The sequence below is a fragment of the Penicillium taxi genome (assembly GCF_028828555.1).
Source record: "Penicillium taxi strain IBT 34144 chromosome Unknown utg000004l_segment0_segment0, whole genome shotgun sequence".
NCBI classification, from domain to species: Eukaryota; Fungi; Ascomycota; class Eurotiomycetes; order Eurotiales; family Aspergillaceae; genus Penicillium; species Penicillium taxi.
In genome coordinates, this window is record NW_026643206.1 from 2757730 (window position 1) to 2775655 (window position 17926).

General features: G+C 46.1%; 9 protein-coding genes across 9 annotated transcripts; 4 read left to right on the forward strand and 5 right to left on the reverse strand.

The window, feature by feature from the left end:
• Positions 1-277: 277 nt before the first annotated feature.
• N7495_005944 (DUF4238 domain-containing protein) lies at positions 278-2054 on the forward strand (the record flags this gene model as incomplete). Its single annotated transcript, XM_057208595.1, has 2 exons — positions 278-1690; positions 1782-2054. The coding sequence occupies 2 exons, from the start codon at positions 278-280 to the stop codon at positions 2052-2054; spliced, it is 1686 nt and encodes a 561-aa protein (XP_057062369.1).
• Positions 2055-4227: 2173 nt separating this feature from the next.
• On the forward strand, positions 4228-5500 carry N7495_005945 (putative RING finger domain protein; the record flags this gene model as incomplete). The annotated part of the gene is made up of 4 exons (XM_057208596.1): positions 4228-4299; positions 4339-4437; positions 4507-5304; positions 5360-5500. 4 exons carry the CDS (start codon positions 4228-4230, stop codon positions 5498-5500), a joined length of 1110 nt encoding a protein of 369 aa, XP_057062370.1.
• Positions 5501-6068: 568 nt separating this feature from the next.
• Positions 6069-6609, reverse strand: N7495_005946 (mitochondrial 54S ribosomal mL43 domain-containing protein; the record flags this gene model as incomplete). Its single annotated transcript, XM_057208597.1, has 2 exons — positions 6069-6512; positions 6571-6609. 2 exons carry the CDS (start codon positions 6607-6609, stop codon positions 6069-6071), a joined length of 483 nt encoding a protein of 160 aa, XP_057062371.1.
• Positions 6610-6851: 242 nt separating this feature from the next.
• On the forward strand, positions 6852-8368 carry N7495_005947 (U1 small nuclear ribonucleoprotein 70 kDa; the record flags this gene model as incomplete). The annotated part of the gene is made up of 4 exons (XM_057208598.1): positions 6852-7110; positions 7173-7300; positions 7384-7486; positions 7569-8368. The coding sequence occupies 4 exons, from the start codon at positions 6852-6854 to the stop codon at positions 8366-8368; spliced, it is 1290 nt and encodes a 429-aa protein (XP_057062372.1).
• Positions 8369-9075: 707 nt separating this feature from the next.
• On the reverse strand, positions 9076-9288 carry N7495_005948 (uncharacterized protein; the record flags this gene model as incomplete). Its single annotated transcript, XM_057208599.1, has 1 exon — positions 9076-9288. The coding sequence occupies one exon, from the start codon at positions 9286-9288 to the stop codon at positions 9076-9078; it is 213 nt and encodes a 70-aa protein (XP_057062373.1).
• A 632-nt stretch (positions 9289-9920) lies between these two features.
• On the reverse strand, positions 9921-11660 carry N7495_005949 (uncharacterized protein; the record flags this gene model as incomplete). Its single annotated transcript, XM_057208600.1, has 3 exons — positions 9921-10666; positions 10697-11347; positions 11402-11660. 3 exons carry the CDS (start codon positions 11658-11660, stop codon positions 9921-9923), a joined length of 1656 nt encoding a protein of 551 aa, XP_057062374.1.
• Positions 11661-12332: 672 nt separating this feature from the next.
• On the reverse strand, positions 12333-13830 carry N7495_005950 (mitochondrial distribution and morphology protein 10; the record flags this gene model as incomplete). Its single annotated transcript, XM_057208601.1, has 2 exons — positions 12333-13675; positions 13734-13830. The coding sequence occupies 2 exons, from the start codon at positions 13828-13830 to the stop codon at positions 12333-12335; spliced, it is 1440 nt and encodes a 479-aa protein (XP_057062375.1).
• Positions 13831-14062: 232 nt separating this feature from the next.
• N7495_005951 (ribosome assembly factor MRT4) lies at positions 14063-14925 on the forward strand (the record flags this gene model as incomplete). Its single annotated transcript, XM_057208602.1, has 2 exons — positions 14063-14256; positions 14385-14925. 2 exons carry the CDS (start codon positions 14063-14065, stop codon positions 14923-14925), a joined length of 735 nt encoding a protein of 244 aa, XP_057062376.1.
• Positions 14926-15922: 997 nt separating this feature from the next.
• On the reverse strand, positions 15923-16105 carry N7495_005952 (WD40 repeat domain-containing protein; the record flags this gene model as incomplete). Its single annotated transcript, XM_057208603.1, has 1 exon — positions 15923-16105. One exon carries the CDS (start codon positions 16103-16105, stop codon positions 15923-15925), a length of 183 nt encoding a protein of 60 aa, XP_057062377.1.
• Between the last annotated feature and the right edge of the window lie 1821 nt (positions 16106-17926).

Consider the following 17926-nt stretch of genomic DNA (forward strand, 5'->3'; position numbering starts at 1 on the left):
TTTGGATGTCAGCGAGTCTTGGTCTTCTGGTCTGCGTCGGCGCAGTAACGACGTTTCGATCACCGCCTCACTGTGATCCAACGAATACCCGCCGTGAGGCCAAGAGAAAAATTCAATTGGCGCTTCATGTCTGAGGGCCAACTTTACTTGGCCACATAGTGCTGACGTGGTGCTAACTGAGTTGACGAGGGCAACAGACCTCAAAAACTTAAATACAGAGTGATGGAAAGCTCAGTTGGAGTAGAGCAGATGCGAAGGAGACGAAATCCCATGAAAGATGGAACTGCCACAACAGAGACACCATTTTATTCCTCGATTTATATTAAAGCGGTTCGCACCCGAAGACCAGCCGCCAGCAGGGCCACTGCTTGACTACAGCAGCAAAAATGCTGGGGAAAGAAAGAAACGCAGAAATCGTCGGGATTTCCTGGTGAACAAGGTTGATTTTGAGAAGTCTCTTCTCACTCAGCGACCTGTGTCAACGGAATTTGCTCTTTTGGACATGTATCGAGATATTGGGGTTGACCAAGATCCATATTATCTCGAGAAAAAGCTTTCAAATCTTGAAAATGATGCAAGTAGTCTACTTCAACGTGCATGTAGCCAATTCGCTCAAGGGCTGATTCTCAAACTCAAACGGACCGAACTTGACAACTTACGAAAGTTCCTTTTTCTCATGAAGTATCGAAATTCGGGAATGTTCGACAGGTATAATCATGATCATATTGACGGCTACCAGGCGGATGACCGGGAAAGAATGATGGATTATATGAGATCAAACGGGCTTGCGAAACCACTTGATGTATGGCTCAACAACTTGCGACAATTCTTGGATCTTGAAATGGATCCCGCGAATAATTGGATAGGAATTCTTAAATCGAAAGTATATCCAGACGACGCCGAGATGATGGTGTTTCATCTCAAGCATAGTTTCATCGCTTTTTGCGAGCCGATATCTTCGGATGATGAGTTCCTTCTCACTCAAAATGCTTACTGCATTTTTGAAGGTCCGTCAACTGTGAGAACGAATACTTTGACTCAAGAGACGAAATCCGTCCTCTACACCGAATACCACAACTTTGCTCCCATATCGCCTCGGCTCATCATTGTCCTACGGAGTCCCTTGCTCTCTGCGTACGATCAAAATGTTGAAATGGCAGGCAATTTGTGGGATGATCTATCACGGGCAATTCGATCTCAACACCTCTACCCTGACAAAGCAGATTCAATCTTGCATGACCTCCCCATTAGCAGATGCCATACTGTATATGTACAGCAGCATATCACTTCATCGGCCTCTTTTGATGCCAACGACCAATTTCACTTTCAATGCTTCAAAATTTCGTCAGGCCACGTGAAAACCATCAACAGTCTCCTTCTGGAAGAAGCGAATACCACCTCCTCACTCATTTATCATTCATGTACGTCGCTCAAAGCCAGCATAGAGACTTATCTTAGAGATGAGACCTTTGGTATGAAAAGTTACCCGATCAATCTACTCGATAAGCGCCGACTGTATTTGATGACTCTTGAAAAGATCGTGCGTGACCTCGGTGGTTCTACCATCTGTGAAATTCTACATCGCAGTCCTGATTTACAGTCTTCCGAAACGCATATGTCGGAATTTGTTGCCTTCAGAGTTGCAATTGAGCTTTTGCGAGCCGAGGAAGAAGAATCGCCCATCCCTCAAGTATATTCACTTTTGAAACCAGGTAACTTATCAATCATTTCAGATTAATCTTCATTTTCTAACAGTTGGACGTGCAGAAGCGAGTAGAAAGACGTTTTTCAATGATGTCTATCAGGCCAGTCTTATGCTGTTGCTGAGGATCAAGATGGATACCCTCCTCAATAATTCGCGTCTCACTACCGAGGACAAGTATTTCGTTAGATTCTCCCGGCAAGCCTTCTTCATGGAATTTCCCGTTGAGAGATTATGGTTATATTTCAAGATCGGACGAAACTTGAGCAAATTTCATCTTGAGGATTTCACCAACCAGATTGCAGATCTTGAACTTTACGGGGCGGAGGACAAATTCGCCAAATGTAAGTAATATATTATCAGCTCAGATCTCAGACACATTATAATTAGCTGACTCTTCTCAGTCATTGCCTATTTCCCTAAAAAACGAGAATATTTTGTCCCAATGATGTACCTTCGAGCTATGCATTGATGACAACTTTAACTGTGACGGGATGGGGCATATCAGAGTTGATTTCATTAAGCCCATTGGTCTTCCAGAAATACCACCCCATTGTCCCAATCCAAGGTTGTATGTGTGCTTTAGCGTCACTACTTGTTCCTATGTGGTTAGGATACCTGGCGTGTTTACGCTACTACTCAGATGCTCTATAATAAGCTACGGTACTAACCTAAGAGCGACAACGGTCTATGTTGGATAAACTAAATTTGAAAATAATCATGAAATGCCATATGATACATAGTTGTATGAAGATAAATGGATAAGAAACTGGAATATCCGTTAGCTGACCTACTAGGGGTGTAGTTGGGTTTGGCAGACAACGCGAAATGGAGCAAACGAGAAAGGTGGAAGAAGCTTCTCAGCACTAGGATGATGGAAGAGCGGTGCAAATTGATTGAAAATACGCCATATCACATCCCTGTAGGTGTTTGGCGTCTGCCAGGGCTCAATTTAGCAGTTTTTAGATTATCAATACCTTCACCTAAATCCCGAGTTTTGAGCCCTAACCCATGAGATGTATGCAGTGCATCCCAGCGGATACAATTTTAGCCAATTAGAAGTAGTGAGTGTATCCCAACCGCATTATGAGGACGGCCGCAATTTTCTTATAATACAAAACATTAATTGTGTGGTGTAATTTATTTATGCAGTTATTATCTCAATAGATTTACTAATATTTTAAAGAGCGAGATAGCTTATTAAAGGATGTTTCGTGAGTTTGAGAACAATTAGTTCGAGATAGGAAACCCAGTAATACTATTATTGCCAAAGAATGGCCCAGAGATGTAGACCTCAGCGGTCTCACATGCTCTACCGCCTTCTCGTCTAATAGGTTCCAAGGTTCTGACCACAAGTACTCTTACATATATTGATACTTTTGTATGACCTCTGTAGGGGAGTGGACCGAGCAAGGTTATCATCTCGGCGATATATAGTTCAGCATCGTAGCGACTTTATTTTTGATCATGAATACCTAGGTATGCTGAAATAGGTCTTTGGTTTCGATCATATCCATAACTGGTTAAGTATTAATGGATGCAACAACTTTGGAGAACCACGGGACGCATTAGAACATTCAGGATTCTAAAAATCCGCAGGCATTTGCCATCTATTACCTAGTATCACCTTTGGTGCACAAGAGTGCCCAGGTGGTCTGGCTGAATAGGCCATACACCCTAGTCGTCGTATTCCTCTAGTCTAGCTGCTAAGCCAAAGTCGACAAGCTGTTGTATACTTCTTAGGCTTTTCAGTGGCCTGAAGCCATTACAGACTAATATACTAGTCATCCTACCGAATAAATTTTGAAAGCCATTAGCCTCTTAAGTCGAGACACCATGAAATCAGTAAGCCCGATTGGATCCTCGAATGAGAACATGATGTTTTCAAGCTTTAGATTTATGCAGCCGCCTAGGCTCAGTATTTCAAACGGGAAGCAAGGCCGAAAATGAACTTACCTATGGATCTATATGAAATGTCCTACACTCCTTATAAAAATAATCAAACCCCTCCATTATCTCCTGGCTGGGGAGAGTGTTCACTGTTCAGCAAAAACCCGCCTATAAAACAGTGTGGAATTATCTTATTAAATACAAGTTGAATGAATTAGCTAACGAATCTTTCGTGTTCTGGCGCGATCAGCCTCAATGTCGTCAAAGCGCAACATGAACATGCGAACATTTACGAAAGTTTGCGAAAATTTGCGAATATGAGAATATTCGTGCCAAGCTCTAAATAACACTTTTCAGATGTCACTTTGCTAGTGCTATTAAGTCTCTAAACCCCCCTCTCCTCTCTGTATCTCTAGGCTCTCTTTCATGTTCTGATGTTGATATTATTCGCCGCCTTTTATACCGCTTTATAGAACCAGCAGAATCATAGACCGCCCGGATACTCGGGCTTCATCATCATGTTCAACCACAATCCTATCTCCTAACCACTCCATATACAACAACTAATTATATAAGGGCTTACCCACTTGTCAAGATCCTCTGGTTTGGCGGCGTCTCTCTCACCTGACCCTGAGATGAGTGAAGACACTGGCGTCCAGTTTGTGGGCGCCAGGTCCAAGGTAACAACAATCCCCAAAGAACGTGGGGTATATCAAAGCATTTCCTAACCTTTTCTCCCATCTCAGCGTACACGCCGTCAAGTCTCCCAAGACTTAAATGGACCGCCTGATTCTGACAGTGTCGGGGATGAGACCGACGTTCAGTTCCTGGGCGCTAGGGCCAAGGTAACAAATCAACCTTCATGTCGTGGGGTATATCAACAAATTTCCTAACAATTTTTTCTCTGTTATCAGCGTCCACGACACAGAGTCTCTGAAGAAGATCCCAACTCCCCGGCATTTTCTTCTCGACAACCAAGTCTGCGATCCCGCCGCTCCCTTCATTCACCTTTCCATCCGATGGATCGGCAAATTGAAAGACCCCAAGACCAGCTCATATTGTACCAAGGTGGATCTGTACTCCCGCAATCGGTTGGAAGACAAAATAGAGATGATGAAGGGATAGATCTCGCGGAAGTGATTGATCTTACAATTGATGAAGCTGTCGATCCGTCAGGCGGCGTTGATCGCCCACCGGACTTACGGCCACGGCGCCACTTACCACCCCTCCACACGATGGGTTTTGTAAGTCTGGAGCCCGGCCAATCCCAACCGCGCGATGAGTCTGCCGAAGACCCAGAAGTTGAATTTGTTCGAAGCATCAGACGTGCGCCATCAGACAACCTGCCTTCTCATGATCATATCCCGCTAGGACTTATCGGGGGACGCCATTGGGCCCCATGGTATAATCATCGGGAACGTAATCAGAGATTCTTGCGCCCCTATCCTTATGGTATGGATTATGACACACCTGCATGGCGTACGGAGAATACTCGTCTCCTTTTCGAAGACCTTGAACTCCCTCCATTCATCCCTCCACTCGCACCATTACCAACCGAGCCTCCTGTTTACAAAGCCCCGAGTCCTGCACCGGATGGATTCACACGGAACCTGGCTGAGGATGATGTCGCAATTTGCCCTCATTGTGACTCGACGCTAGGTACCGGTGAGGGAAAGAAACGGGAGATATGGCTTGCAAAGGCGTGTGGACATGTGAGAAATTCCCAAGTTTTCCATCGAATTTATTTATAACTAACATCGCATATAGGCCTATTGTGGAGACTGTGCCTCCAATCGGTCCCAAAAGGCAGCCCAGACCAACGCAGCTGAGCCATTTTCCAAATGTCAAGTTCCAGAATGTGGTCAAAAAGTGAGCTCCAAGTCAGCGATGATTCAGTTGTTCATCTGAATCATTCTTTTGATCCATATTTTCAAACTCACCTGCAGAATGGTGTTTTGGGATCTCGTACCCTATTTCTTACAGTCGGTTCTCTATCTTTTACAGTCGATACCCATTCAGCGTGGACTGGACGGCGTTTTTCTGGGCTTAGCCTTTTTTCTCTTTCTGGGGTTTACTACGTTCTATTTTCTATAATCAAACAATATAAGCATTATCATATCAAGCTTTCTATTATTTAGTATGCCAATTGACCTACATACAGACTCTAGATACTTAATCAAATGGTATGAGCCACCGCAGAATTCTCAAGGAAATCCTGGAACCCTACCTAGGTACAACACAACCCAGCTACAACCATGGAAGAGTGTATCGCTTCGGGGTTGGGGGTTATTGTAAAGCTATGCGGATTCGAGAGCATCAGATTGAGCATTGAAATATGTAAATATATAATGAAAATTGGGCTATCCTAATAATACAGTACAGAACAATGCAACCTTTAACAGGGCATCATCGCTTGAAAACATATAGCCACTGCCTGGGAATAAATGTGGAACAAAAAACAATCAAACTCCCTAACTTATACGCCACGGAGATCACCGTGATATGGTGACCAGATACCACGTACACTATCGTTCAAACTAGTGACGGGCTTTTTAGTCCTCTTCAGCTTCTCTCCGCTCGCATCCTTGAGGATCATGGCCTTTTTCATAATTTCGAGGGGTTCGAGACTGCGAACACAGATGGCCTTCTCGCCACCATTGATGTAATAGCCTTGAATGACAGGGTGCTTTCCGTGTCGTGGGGATACCCGAATTTCGATCTGGGGATGTTCGCGGGCAAAAGCGGGAAGGCTCTTGGTAAGGAAGGAGCTGGTGAATCGATCAATTAGCACGACATCGATCAGTAGATTTAGTGCTAGAGTTTTGAGGGCTACTAACAGCATGCCTCGTGAGCTGGCACCGTGGGTGCAGTAGTGAAAGTCAAGGCGTTTACATTGGAGGATGAAAGCGCCGACGCCGTTCTGCGAGAAATAATAAAGTTAGTGGTGCTATTTCGAAACTCTAACTCTTGTGACATACCCTGGCTGAAGAGGTCGTTAGAATTCCTTTGGCGGGCATAATGGCGATTGAAGTATCAAGTCAATATCTTGAATCGTGTATATTGAATCAGTTGTTCAAGGGTATTTTCTAGTATCACGTGACTTGAGCGGTGAGAGACCATGTGGGGCGATTAATGCATTTGCGAAGCAGAAAGCTCCCCTTCAGAACCTCGTGAGACGACGCGACAACTCCAGACTTCGCCATAGTCTTTTCTTTCATTCTCTATCGTCGCATGTTTTGAGCTGAGGACTCATTTCATCATGACTGATAAACTTCCCCCTCAGTTGCTGGCACTCTTCCAGGCGCGCCCACCTCTGCGATATCTCCCTGCAACCGGCCGCGCTCCAGACAACCTCACCAAGAGCAAAATTACTGGAGTTGCCGAAGCTCTTGCTCTGGTTCGGGCCGAAGAACCCGCTCCCTACAATGCTACTGAGAGCTGGATCCAGCGTAAATGGCGCCAAAGATATGAGCACAAAGAGAAGCTTCGCAAGCAGGGTGCGGAAGGTCTAGCTAACTGTAAGCATTCTTTGTTCCCCTCGCTTTTCGATGCATTTGTTAATGAATTTTTTTCATTATAGTCAAGCCAAATGAGGACCCAAATATCCGAGGTGATCCTTACAAGACTCTCTTTGTGTCGCGCCTCAGCTACGACGTCAAAGAAGCAGACTTGGAACGCGAGTTTGGCCGATTCGGTCCCATTGAACGGGTAAGCTTCCACTTCTGATATCCTCTTTGTTTCTCTCTTTTATGTGGCATTCGGTTTATTTTTATTTTCTTACCTCTTTTTAGATTCGCATCGTTAAGGACACAACTCCTCCCACCGAAGGCAAAAAACAAAAGGCGCATCGAGGTTACGCATTCGTCGTTTATGAACGTGAAAAAGACATGAAAGGTATCAAGTAAATCTACTAAGTCTGCATTCGCAGCATATTGGTAAGAGAAACCATGGCTAACACAGTGACACCAAAAATCAGCCGCGTACAAGGAAACAGACGGCATTCGCATCAAGGACCGTCGAGTCCTTGTAGATGTTGAGCGTGGACGCACCATGAAAGGTTGGACACCTCGCCGTCTTGGTGGTGGTCTTGGAGGCCGTGGATATACCAAGATCCAATCGCGCCCGACTGGGCCCGGATTCAACGCCCCCTCTGGACCCGGTGGCTTTGGAGGTGGTTTCCGCGGAGGCTTTGGTGGTGGCCGAGGAGGATACCGTGGTGGTGGTGGTGGTGGTGGTGGTAGTGGATACCGTGGCGATCGGGGACCACGAGGAGGAATCGGATATCAAGGTGGAGGTCGCAGTGGTGGATATGGCGGCCAGGCACCTCCCAATGCCCCATCCGGCCCCAGTGGTGGCCGCGGCGGAGGCTTTGGTGGATCTTACGGTGGTGGTGGTGGTGGTGGAGGAGGAGGAGGTAGATTTGACCGCGGTATGACTGGCAGCAACAGCGAGCCTGTTCGCCCCCGAAACCAGTACTCGGACCGTGACCGCCGCGACGACCGTGGCCCTGATGATCGCTATCGAGGTGGCGACCGTGGAGGAGATCGTGGAGGAGATCGTGGAGGAGATCGTGGAGGAGACCGCGGAGGTGATCGTGGCAGTGATCGTTACCGCGACCGTGATCGGGAACCTCGCGGCGGAGACCGTGGTGGAGATCGTGATCGTGGTGCTGACCGCGGAGGTGACCGATACGGTGGTGGCCGCGAGGAATACGGACGCAAGCGTCACCGTGAGGACGAAGGTCCTGAGGACCCTCGTTCCCGCCGCCGATACTAAGTATTCTTCGCCTTATGGACGTATGCCTTCTTCCCCTTGCCTATTTCGCCTCATCATACTGGTGGATTTCCTTGGTTTGTTCCTGCCTCTTCTCTTCATCAGGGTAAGGGGGTAAGACAAAAGCTACATGCAAACAGCAAACGACAAGGTCTGCAGTACCTTGACAAAACGAATCCTCTTTTTCATATCCCATCTCGCTGCACCTTCTCCCAGATGGAGAGACTCATACCATTACCAATTTTATTATTACGCCCTGCCTTTGTTCTTTCTATCATATGGGGATGTTCAGTGACGTCCAGGTAAGATCAGGTAAGGTCAAATCAGTGACTGAATACATGCAGTCTCATAGTTAGAGCAAATTGATGATCTGGAAGTGTTTTTTGCGGGGGACTTGAATATTTTTGAAGCCGAGATGACGAATTCCAGAATCTCGTATGGATTCAAGGATTTTAGAAACTACCGCTCAAGTATCAGGTACTCTACTTTGTATAAAGACATCAACCTAGTCGCCTCATGGGAATGCCTATAGCTCTTTGCTCGATAGATGTTGCAACAGCCACGTGCCAATCCTAGCCCTAGATCGTTTATTCCAAGCTTCACCTTACGACCCTACTATCCCCAGCTTACATCCGGTTCTTTGAAGTTGCGACAACCTGGAATGTAATTCTCGATAGGAATTCCTTCCATCTCACAACTTATCTCGCTGTCTACTTTGGACGTGTGACTCTGCCATTGATCTTCACAATTGAAGCTACTGAGTAGCACCGGTAAGTGGAATTAGAATTTGGGCCCGGAATTAGGAAAATTAGAGTCCGTACGCGCGCTGGTGTCGTAAGGATGCATAATTCTGAACCGGCGACTTTGTCTGCCTGCTCGAGGTTTTTATGTCGCCGGTCCGACGCGCTCTGAAATCCATGCATTTGCCTATATCAGATGAATTTTACAACACTCGCTTCTACGCGACTTACAAATTTAAATTTGGAATATGTCTTTGTCTCCAGATGAGTCTAAAGCTACGAAGTCAGAAGATGCTAGCGGCACTGCCCAGCCCCAACATGAGAACAATACCGAAGAACCAGCGGGGAACGTCCGAGAGTAGGCGGAAACACTACGATTTTCCTACAACAATGCGACGCATAATCATAGCCTTTCCGCCATCTCTCCGAGTTACACCATATCGAACGGTACAGAGAATTATGCAATTAACCTTAGTTTTATCCAAACAGCCTGGATGCCCCGTTAGTCGTATCGGTACCACCAACAACCAATCAAATGTCGTCCTGGTCTTCGTACCAGGAGATGCAACCGATTTCTTGCCTTCTTTGATTTGTGAAAATAACTACTTGGAATCGTACGTATTCGAAAATGAAAAAAACTAGGAAAAATGTGTCTTGACTACCTCCACCTACTAACCCAAAAGCCAGTCTCTGCCTTTAAAGAGAGGGAAAGAAGGACAGAAACGAGACAAAGCAACGAAAAAAGCAAATGAGACAGCGACGAACAGGTCTCTATCGGGGAATCATACACCCCCCCTCCGGATCCTCAGCCATTGTCAATGTTCTGTGTTAAAGTGTGGGTTTCTCTCACTATCAAACGTGATATTTAGGGCCTCCAAAAACGCACATCTGCTGCTTATGACGCCGAGGTCGCTAGAAACACGGTTTCCGAGCCATGCCTTGTAAATAAACTTGTACCATGACTTCTTCATGGTGGCCAGGTACCTCACTTTGGGCTCGATCAAATCCCAGGTTTTCAGGGACTTGACTAATGCAACAGCAAGATACTGGTTTGACTTAGGGTAGGTGAATCGAATACCGATTAGAGGTGTTGATATCTCTAATTCGAGAAGCAAAGACCACGTCTGGCCGTAGAGAGGGTTAGGGTCTTGATTCAGGATCAATCCCCAGGGAATGTCAATTTTGAAAATCGACGGAAAGTCTGCGCCAGCCAATTCCCGAAAGTAGTCTGCCTCGTGCATTGAGCCTAGTCGATAAACTACTGTTTGCGTGAGGTTATCTAGCTTATGATTTGATATCTCAACGCCCTTCAGGATATTTCTTAATCCATAATGAACAGTCATATTTGGGCTGAGTTCGTCAAACCCTGGGAAGGACGTCAGGTATTCATGTGCAAGAATACGAGCTCGTTGAGTAGACCGTCCAGCAGACATAGCTGTACTCACCTCATCTTCCTCTGATGGAAAGGGTAGTATTGCGCGGAGTTCCAGCCATTTGGTTTGGTAGCTTGCGAGTGGAAGGCCTAGGCGTTTCTTATAGCTGCTTTCCCAATCATCGTCCTCTGCAGCGAAGAATATCTACTGGTACTGACCTAGCAATCCCATCCCCTTCACGCTATCATGGATAGAACTAGCAAACTGGATATATGTTGGATCACTCGAAGCTTCCCGGAGGGTTTCTTCAGTATCGATGAGACAGCGCAGCATAGCGGATGCAGCCAAGCTGCCTCCAACACGACCAACACTTCCACTAGCGCTCCATGACGAAGATTCAACGAGATCAGATGCTGCTGCGACTGATGTCGCATTCATGAATCGTCCATTGATATTAGGTTTCACTAGCCACCCACCAGAATAGCATGATGTGATGAATAGGGTAACTGGGCTTGAATGATATAGGAGGTTATGAACGTCTTTCATTTGGAGAATAGGCTCCTTTTCAATAACTGAACCGCCAGTAGGCACTCCATATTCCTCCGTTCCATGGCCGAAGATAAGAAGTATCAAGTGCTCTTCATTAACCGCGGCCTCTATAACTTGCTCTCGGAGCGTGCTAAGGTACCGTTCTAATAAGTTCTCTCTGGAGACCACCCGAATATTCTGAGCGGCATCGATATTTGGCAGCATTCCAGCATCGAGGACGACCCGTCGTTCGCCCTTCGGGTCACCATGAACGTACTCGGTGTACTTGTCGACCAGACGCGATGGATCCTCACATGTCATCCAAAGCTGGTTACGTCGGACTATTACTGACTATTAGCTAAAGCGCAAAAAAGATTCGACCAAGAGGAACTTACTGGTGGGAAAGACAGGAGAAAGCAAGTAGTGGAAAAGGTAGAAATCTGATACAATCCACCCATCCGATTCTTGGGAAGGAGATGCCATATCACCAGCATCAGTTATGGCCAGAAGTGCGAGTATGCGATGGCGCGGAGGAATATCAGGCGGGCAGTGCGTTAGGAACTCTCTTCCTGACAAATCCCTTCTGGTTCCAGTTTGCCGTCCCATAACGTTAAAGGACTCCAAGTCATCTGGACGGATGGAAGACCCCACCATGGGGTAGGCTCCTGATTGAAGCTACTCAGTACAGATAGAAATGTTTGATGGAAGGGTTAGGAAAAGTGATGATGACGAGGGAAGGAGCATAACATATGACAGTTACAAGTAGGAAAGCATAACACGTGATATGGCAATACCACCGGATTAGTTACGCCACGACAGAACTAATAGACCATAGCGATCGACCGGGAGCGCTCTGGTACATCGTGCCTGAGCATGCTCAAGTTTGGAGAGTATGGGACTAGATAATTCTATCTACGGTGTTCTTTGCGCTTGGATGACTTACTGTAGTTAAAAACATGGATGTAATTTATTCATTCGCTTTTGGATATCCTTGTCTTTATTCTTTTTTAGGTGATTTTTGTTGGTTTTGTTGTTTTTCATTTTCGTGGAGTAAGGCGCGCGATGGCGGGACTCTCTATACAAAGATCATCATGGACTGAGCAAAAGCAGAAAACTTACAAAAATTTGCAGAAGGCGATTGAGACTTTATACATTCCCAGGTGCTGTAGAATGTATGGTTTCATGAAGTACCCAAGTGATAGATGTAGATCCTGTAAGGGCTTTTAAATCAAATATCAAACCATTCCAAGCTTCAATGTTCTTGATTAGACTAGATAGCAGAGATGTATATGTAGCACCTGGGAAGCTCTCAACAAGACCTTTATATTATGAAGAGTACATCACTGACACCCCGACTCCATGAAAATATGATGGTCCACCTCCACTAGGCACCGACCCGCCCGAGGAAATGCTTGGAGCCAACGCAAACGAGCGCGGGCCCAGCCCGACACCCGCACTGACTAGAAGCTCCTTGACCCGGCCTTCCCAGAGTAAACGTACATTCCATGACTGATCAACGCGGATCTTAATGACTGAGTCATTATCCTCGCCAGAATGATCATCTGAGGCAAGAGAAGACTCGGGATGAGCTGGATCAGAGAGGAGGGTGGAGGATGGAGCAGAGTTCGGGAGGGAAGTAGAGAAATCATGCAAGCGCATTTTACGGCGTGCCCACTCAAGGCCATCGTCATTGATCAGTGGATTTGTGAGTACCTTCTTCCGGCGCCACAACTCACAGCCAGCTACCATCTCGCTTTCCCAGCTGTAGACATTGAAGCCGAATCTGGAGCTGAATGCGAGATTTGGCGATGCTCGCAGAGAGTATGTGGTTGAAAGGGAGCCTGTTACGGGCGCTAGGGTTAGTGTTAATGTGTAGGGGAAAGTCGATATGGGTGCTGGGTGGCTGGTATATGATGATGACGATGAAGGGACATTTGTGGCCGCAGGTAGTGTGCTAAATCGCAGTCCCGTAGACATGCCAAGCAATGAGGAGATGGGAGAGTAATATGCCTCTGCACCAGCTGAAAGAAGAGATAGTGCGGGTGAAGATTTATGGCGGTCGTATCGTGGGTCAGGGCCAAAGTTCCAAAGTCCACGCCAGCCAAATAGAGCGTTGTCTGTACTGAAAAGATATTCATTGCAGTACTTCCCTGTGTCGTGGGAAAGTTGGGCTAGCATTGAAGCCTGGGGTGCGGACTTGGATAGAGGTGGGCCCTGGGTGGAGCAGACTGCCAGCGATAGCTGCATTGTTGAGGAGATACGACGCAGAAACAGAGCCTCTAGTGTTGTAGGTGATGGTAAATGTAGTGAGGCATGGAGGAGACTGGCCTTCCGTCGCTCTGTAGTCTGGTCTCCTTCCTTGGACGTTCTTGAGGACGAAGCCTCCTTGAGCCCCGGGATACTAACATCGTCTAAAATAGAGTCGGACCCCCAGGACTGGACAGGTAATACAGGCGCTTGCACTTGTCGATACCCAAGAGAGATTTTTCTGAGTGGGATCAATGTACTCCGACTGGGAGTATTATATAAGGGAACTGTGCTGAAAAGGTATGATACGGATCCATCAAGCAACCCCACTGTACCAAGCGAGTAACTCGTTGCAAAGTGCGGAGTTGACAGCGAGGAGAGGCGAATCCGAAATCTCTCTGGGGTCGAAAAGTCCAGGATTGCTAGATCCATCCCAGTTAGGTCCCATTTACGGCGCATCCCTGAAGTCAAGCGACTTACATTGCGCGGTGGTATTTAGTGACGAGTAAGAATTGTCGCAGTTCCAATTGGTCGCCTCCGCGAAGCCGAGTTGAATGTAATCCATAAATTCCAGCATTTTCTAGTCCGAGGCCTAGTCGACCCTGACGCTGTCAATCAAGAGAGTCGAATCGATGGATCAAGACATTAAGTAGCTGGTTGCCCCATTGGGGCTAGTGGGGGTCGGATAAGCCCGGCATATCAGATAATCCGGTTATCAGCAACGAAAAAAATGCCACAGTCGATTACGATTATCTCTCCGCAACGAATTGTACTTTTCTTTTTTACAGAACCAACCACATCAACTCAAAATGCCTCGTTCAAAGCGCGCGCGTATCGTTCACGAGTCCAAGGTTACGAAGAAGGATCACAAGGAACAGACCCGCCGACTTTATGCCAATATCCGGGAGTGCTTGGAGCAATATGACCATATGTTTGTCTTTGCGGTGGACAACATGCGCAACACATACCTGAAAGATGTCCGCACTGAGTTCACAGACAGTCGGTAGGTCATAATTGAGAAGACTGAGTGTGCACAAGATATAATCTCCTTTTCGAGACAACCAATCATATCTCCACCTCAATCTTCATGAAAAAAAAATTACATCAAATCGACTAATACAATCTCTTCAGCCTTTTCTTCGGTAAGACTAAGGTCATGGCCAAGGCTCTTGGAAGCACCCCTGAGACTGAGGCCGCTCCCAACCTGCACCGTCTGACACCCTATCTTACTGGTGCCGTCGGCCTGCTGTTTACCTCTCGCCCCGCTGAAAATGTCATCAACTACTTCGAGACTTTCCGCCCCCAAGACTTTGCCCGTGCTGGCACCGAGGCGACCCGCTCTTTCAGCATTCCCAACGGTCTTGTTTACTCTCGTGCTGGCGAGATTCCCACCGACAATGACGAGCCCATTAGCCACACTATCGAGCCCGCTCTTCGCAAGCTCGGTGTTCCCACCCGCCTCATTAAGGGTAAGGTCATGCTCGAGTTGACAGAGGGCCAGGAGGGCTACCAGGTGTGCCGGGAGGGCGAGACACTTGACTCCAGACAGACTACCCTGATGAAGATGTTCGGAGTTACCTCGTCCGAGTTCAAGGTGGACCTGAAGGCCCAATGGGAACGGAGTTCCGGCGAGATCAAGATTCTAGAGGAGGATGCTATGGTGGATGCATAGATGCACAGTTCACTATCTGTCTTTCTGGGACTTCTGTTTATCAATCAAAAAGTAAAAGATACTCGTGGGCATCTTTACGGAGTTTGGGGCGGCGCTTTCTTCTTTCTTTTTTCTTCTACAGATATATCGAGAACAAGATTCTTTGTCACCATTTTCTTTTTTCTGGAGATGACATTTAGAATGTGCCCAGGCGCATCTAATATAAATATTTAATATCTCGAAGTCGGTAGGCTCCGTACGAATATTCCTAGGTCCTTTTACGACAAGAGAGCGCCAAAGTAAGCTTCAATTCACAGTTGTCAAGAACCTTTCCCTTCATTACGCAATTCATTGAATCTGATATGTTCGAGGTCTTTAAATTCAGGAACTTGAAAGTACGTAGACCTCAGGAGTAGTCCTTTTTGACCTTTGGTAGCATCACGCAGCAAGAATACTGGGCAGCTTCTCCGGGGCCTTCACTTTACCTCGTAACAAAAATTGACTATACACCGAATTATTTGATTCAATCCTTCCAAGGTTCCCTCTTCTAGCCAACAATCTTCATTCTGTTTCTTCCAACAAGTCACCTGAGAAGGCATTTCAATATGCAATACCCACAACAATTCTTCTCCTTCGTCGCAAGGATAGAATGAATTTCTCCCCCGCTCACTATGAGAATCCTTTTGGAGATATGGCACGTCCGCCACCGTCTGGTCAACCGCCTACAAACCCCCGGAATCTCTGTGGAAAGCACTTCTATACAAATCTTGATAGTCTTGTCGTGAGACGTAATATACATCTATCTAGTTCCACTCCATCGAACGCAGCTCACAGAACCCTTGTGACTCGTCAATACAGACTCAATTCGCTTCGACACCACATCTCATAAGTGTACGGTCGAGTCCTTGGACGCCGACGCCAGACAGGGCCGCCCAGACTCTTGAAGTTGCAGATGGTACGGCTACCATGCCAGACTGGTAATCCACTTCGCGTGGCCCTTCAATGGGCCTTCGAGAGCCTATCCCTTCTTCGCATCCCACAACCGCACTGTATTATCCATGCTACCGGTTGCGATTATAGCGCCGTTCGGAGAATAGGCGACAGCCAGCACCCAGCTGGTATGTCCCTTGAGAGTGTGCAGTGGGGTTCCAGTATCACAATCCCAAACTCGGGCAGTGGAATCACCACTTCCAGAAACCATTGTCGACGATGAGACTGGGGAGAAGGACGTGGCTAGGATAACACAGAATCGAATATATAGCTATTTCAACATTCATTTATTATTGTTATAGCTAGACATTGATGGACAAATTGAACTGAATTGGGTCGCTTCTGGTCTGATTCTAAGTATTCAATATGCACTGGAAAACACTAAGAAATTCAAATTTTGGTCTAGAGAGTTATAGTATTTGATATGTACGGGAAATGAAGAGCAAAAAGGATATCGGGTATATTATTATTGATTCATTGTTTGGTAAATTGATTGTAAAAAGGTTTCTGGGTCAAAATCTCGAAGTTGCAGAGCGTATATAGAAAATTATCTCCACTCCATCGAAGCTTGAAGTGGTTGAGATTCCTAGCCATTCATTGTCGAAGAATCCCGCCGGCTTAGTACGGGCAAGATTTTCATACGTTGCAGGTGTCCGGTCTGCTAATGAATGAACTAGTTTCTGTAACAGTTCCAGTGTTATTCCTGCCGGAGCCTGCACCTTGACACTGCAAGGTAGTCGAGAAAAGATATATGAGTTCTCGACCTCTCTGCTCTATTCAAGATAAAAGTCAATCATATTTTTCAGTTGTATCAATCCCTATGATAGTATTTTTTATTCAAGTCATTGCGGGTCTTCCTCACAGCTGTATCAGAAAACAATGAAACAGAGATGGAAGCTTTATCGATGACTCCATTTGCGGTGACAGTGAAGTATTAGTTGAAATGTCAGCTCAAGCCACAGTATAGTTACGGGGAATAATTTTCCTATTGGTGTATATATTTTGAGCTATTCCTTTTAGGACTAGACCAATAATAACAGCCAATAGGAAGACCATAAATTGAATGTGGGTCTCATTACGTTTGTAATGTCTGCACTCCAACCGCCCAAATGACTCAATTTCATGATATCAACTAGGAGTTAGTATATCAATAAGACACTTTGGCCGAGTGGTCTAAGGCGCGCCCCTGCTAAGGGCGTTCATTCGTGAGCGCAGGTTCAAATCCTGCAGGTGTCGTTTTCTTTGTACTATCTCGAATAGTTTTTTGATTCTTTTTATCTGTCAGGTGGCTTTCATGTTTCCATTATCTTGTGTCATGGTGATAATAAAAGAGATAAAGCTTTAGAGCTATATAGAAAGCCTTGGAAACTCACGTACCTAGGCATAAATTCAAGGTCGCAGGCTATAGTTCAGGCTTATCGTTCTAGCTCTAAGCTATCCCCCTCCTTTCCAAGGCGTAGACGTAGTGGTCGGGCTCGTGGGTAGCCAGACATGGGCTTATAGGTAGCCAGACAGGGGCTCGTAGGTAGCTAGATATAGACTCATAAGATCTTTATATACCGTGGGGTCTTTATATGTGTTGATAAGATGGACTGAAAGTGGTTTCAATCGCGAATGGAGCCCAGATTTACTGTAGTAATACTGCAGTAAATCTTTGGCACCTAATTGGTTTTGTCGGTTAATAAATGGGAAACTACTTTAGACAGTTCTGGAGTAGACTTAAATAAGACACCTCTTACGACTCGCAACAATACATTTACAAAGTAGATGCATATGCACCAGTAAGACGCGTCAGTATTCTGACGATATGAAAGCTGTAACGGGTCTATACCCGACAATATGCCCAGTGTCTGGAAAGACTGCGTTCCTGGTTCCTGCCATAAGAGCATCCGGTCCCCAGGTCCCCTTTTCCTTAGTTAATTCTTCTTGTTTGACAATCGGACCTTGACAGCGTACAAATTCCTGCATTCATCCCATTCTAGTGTTTGTGAAATATGCATATTCCGACGCCATAAAACTGAATCTATTGCAA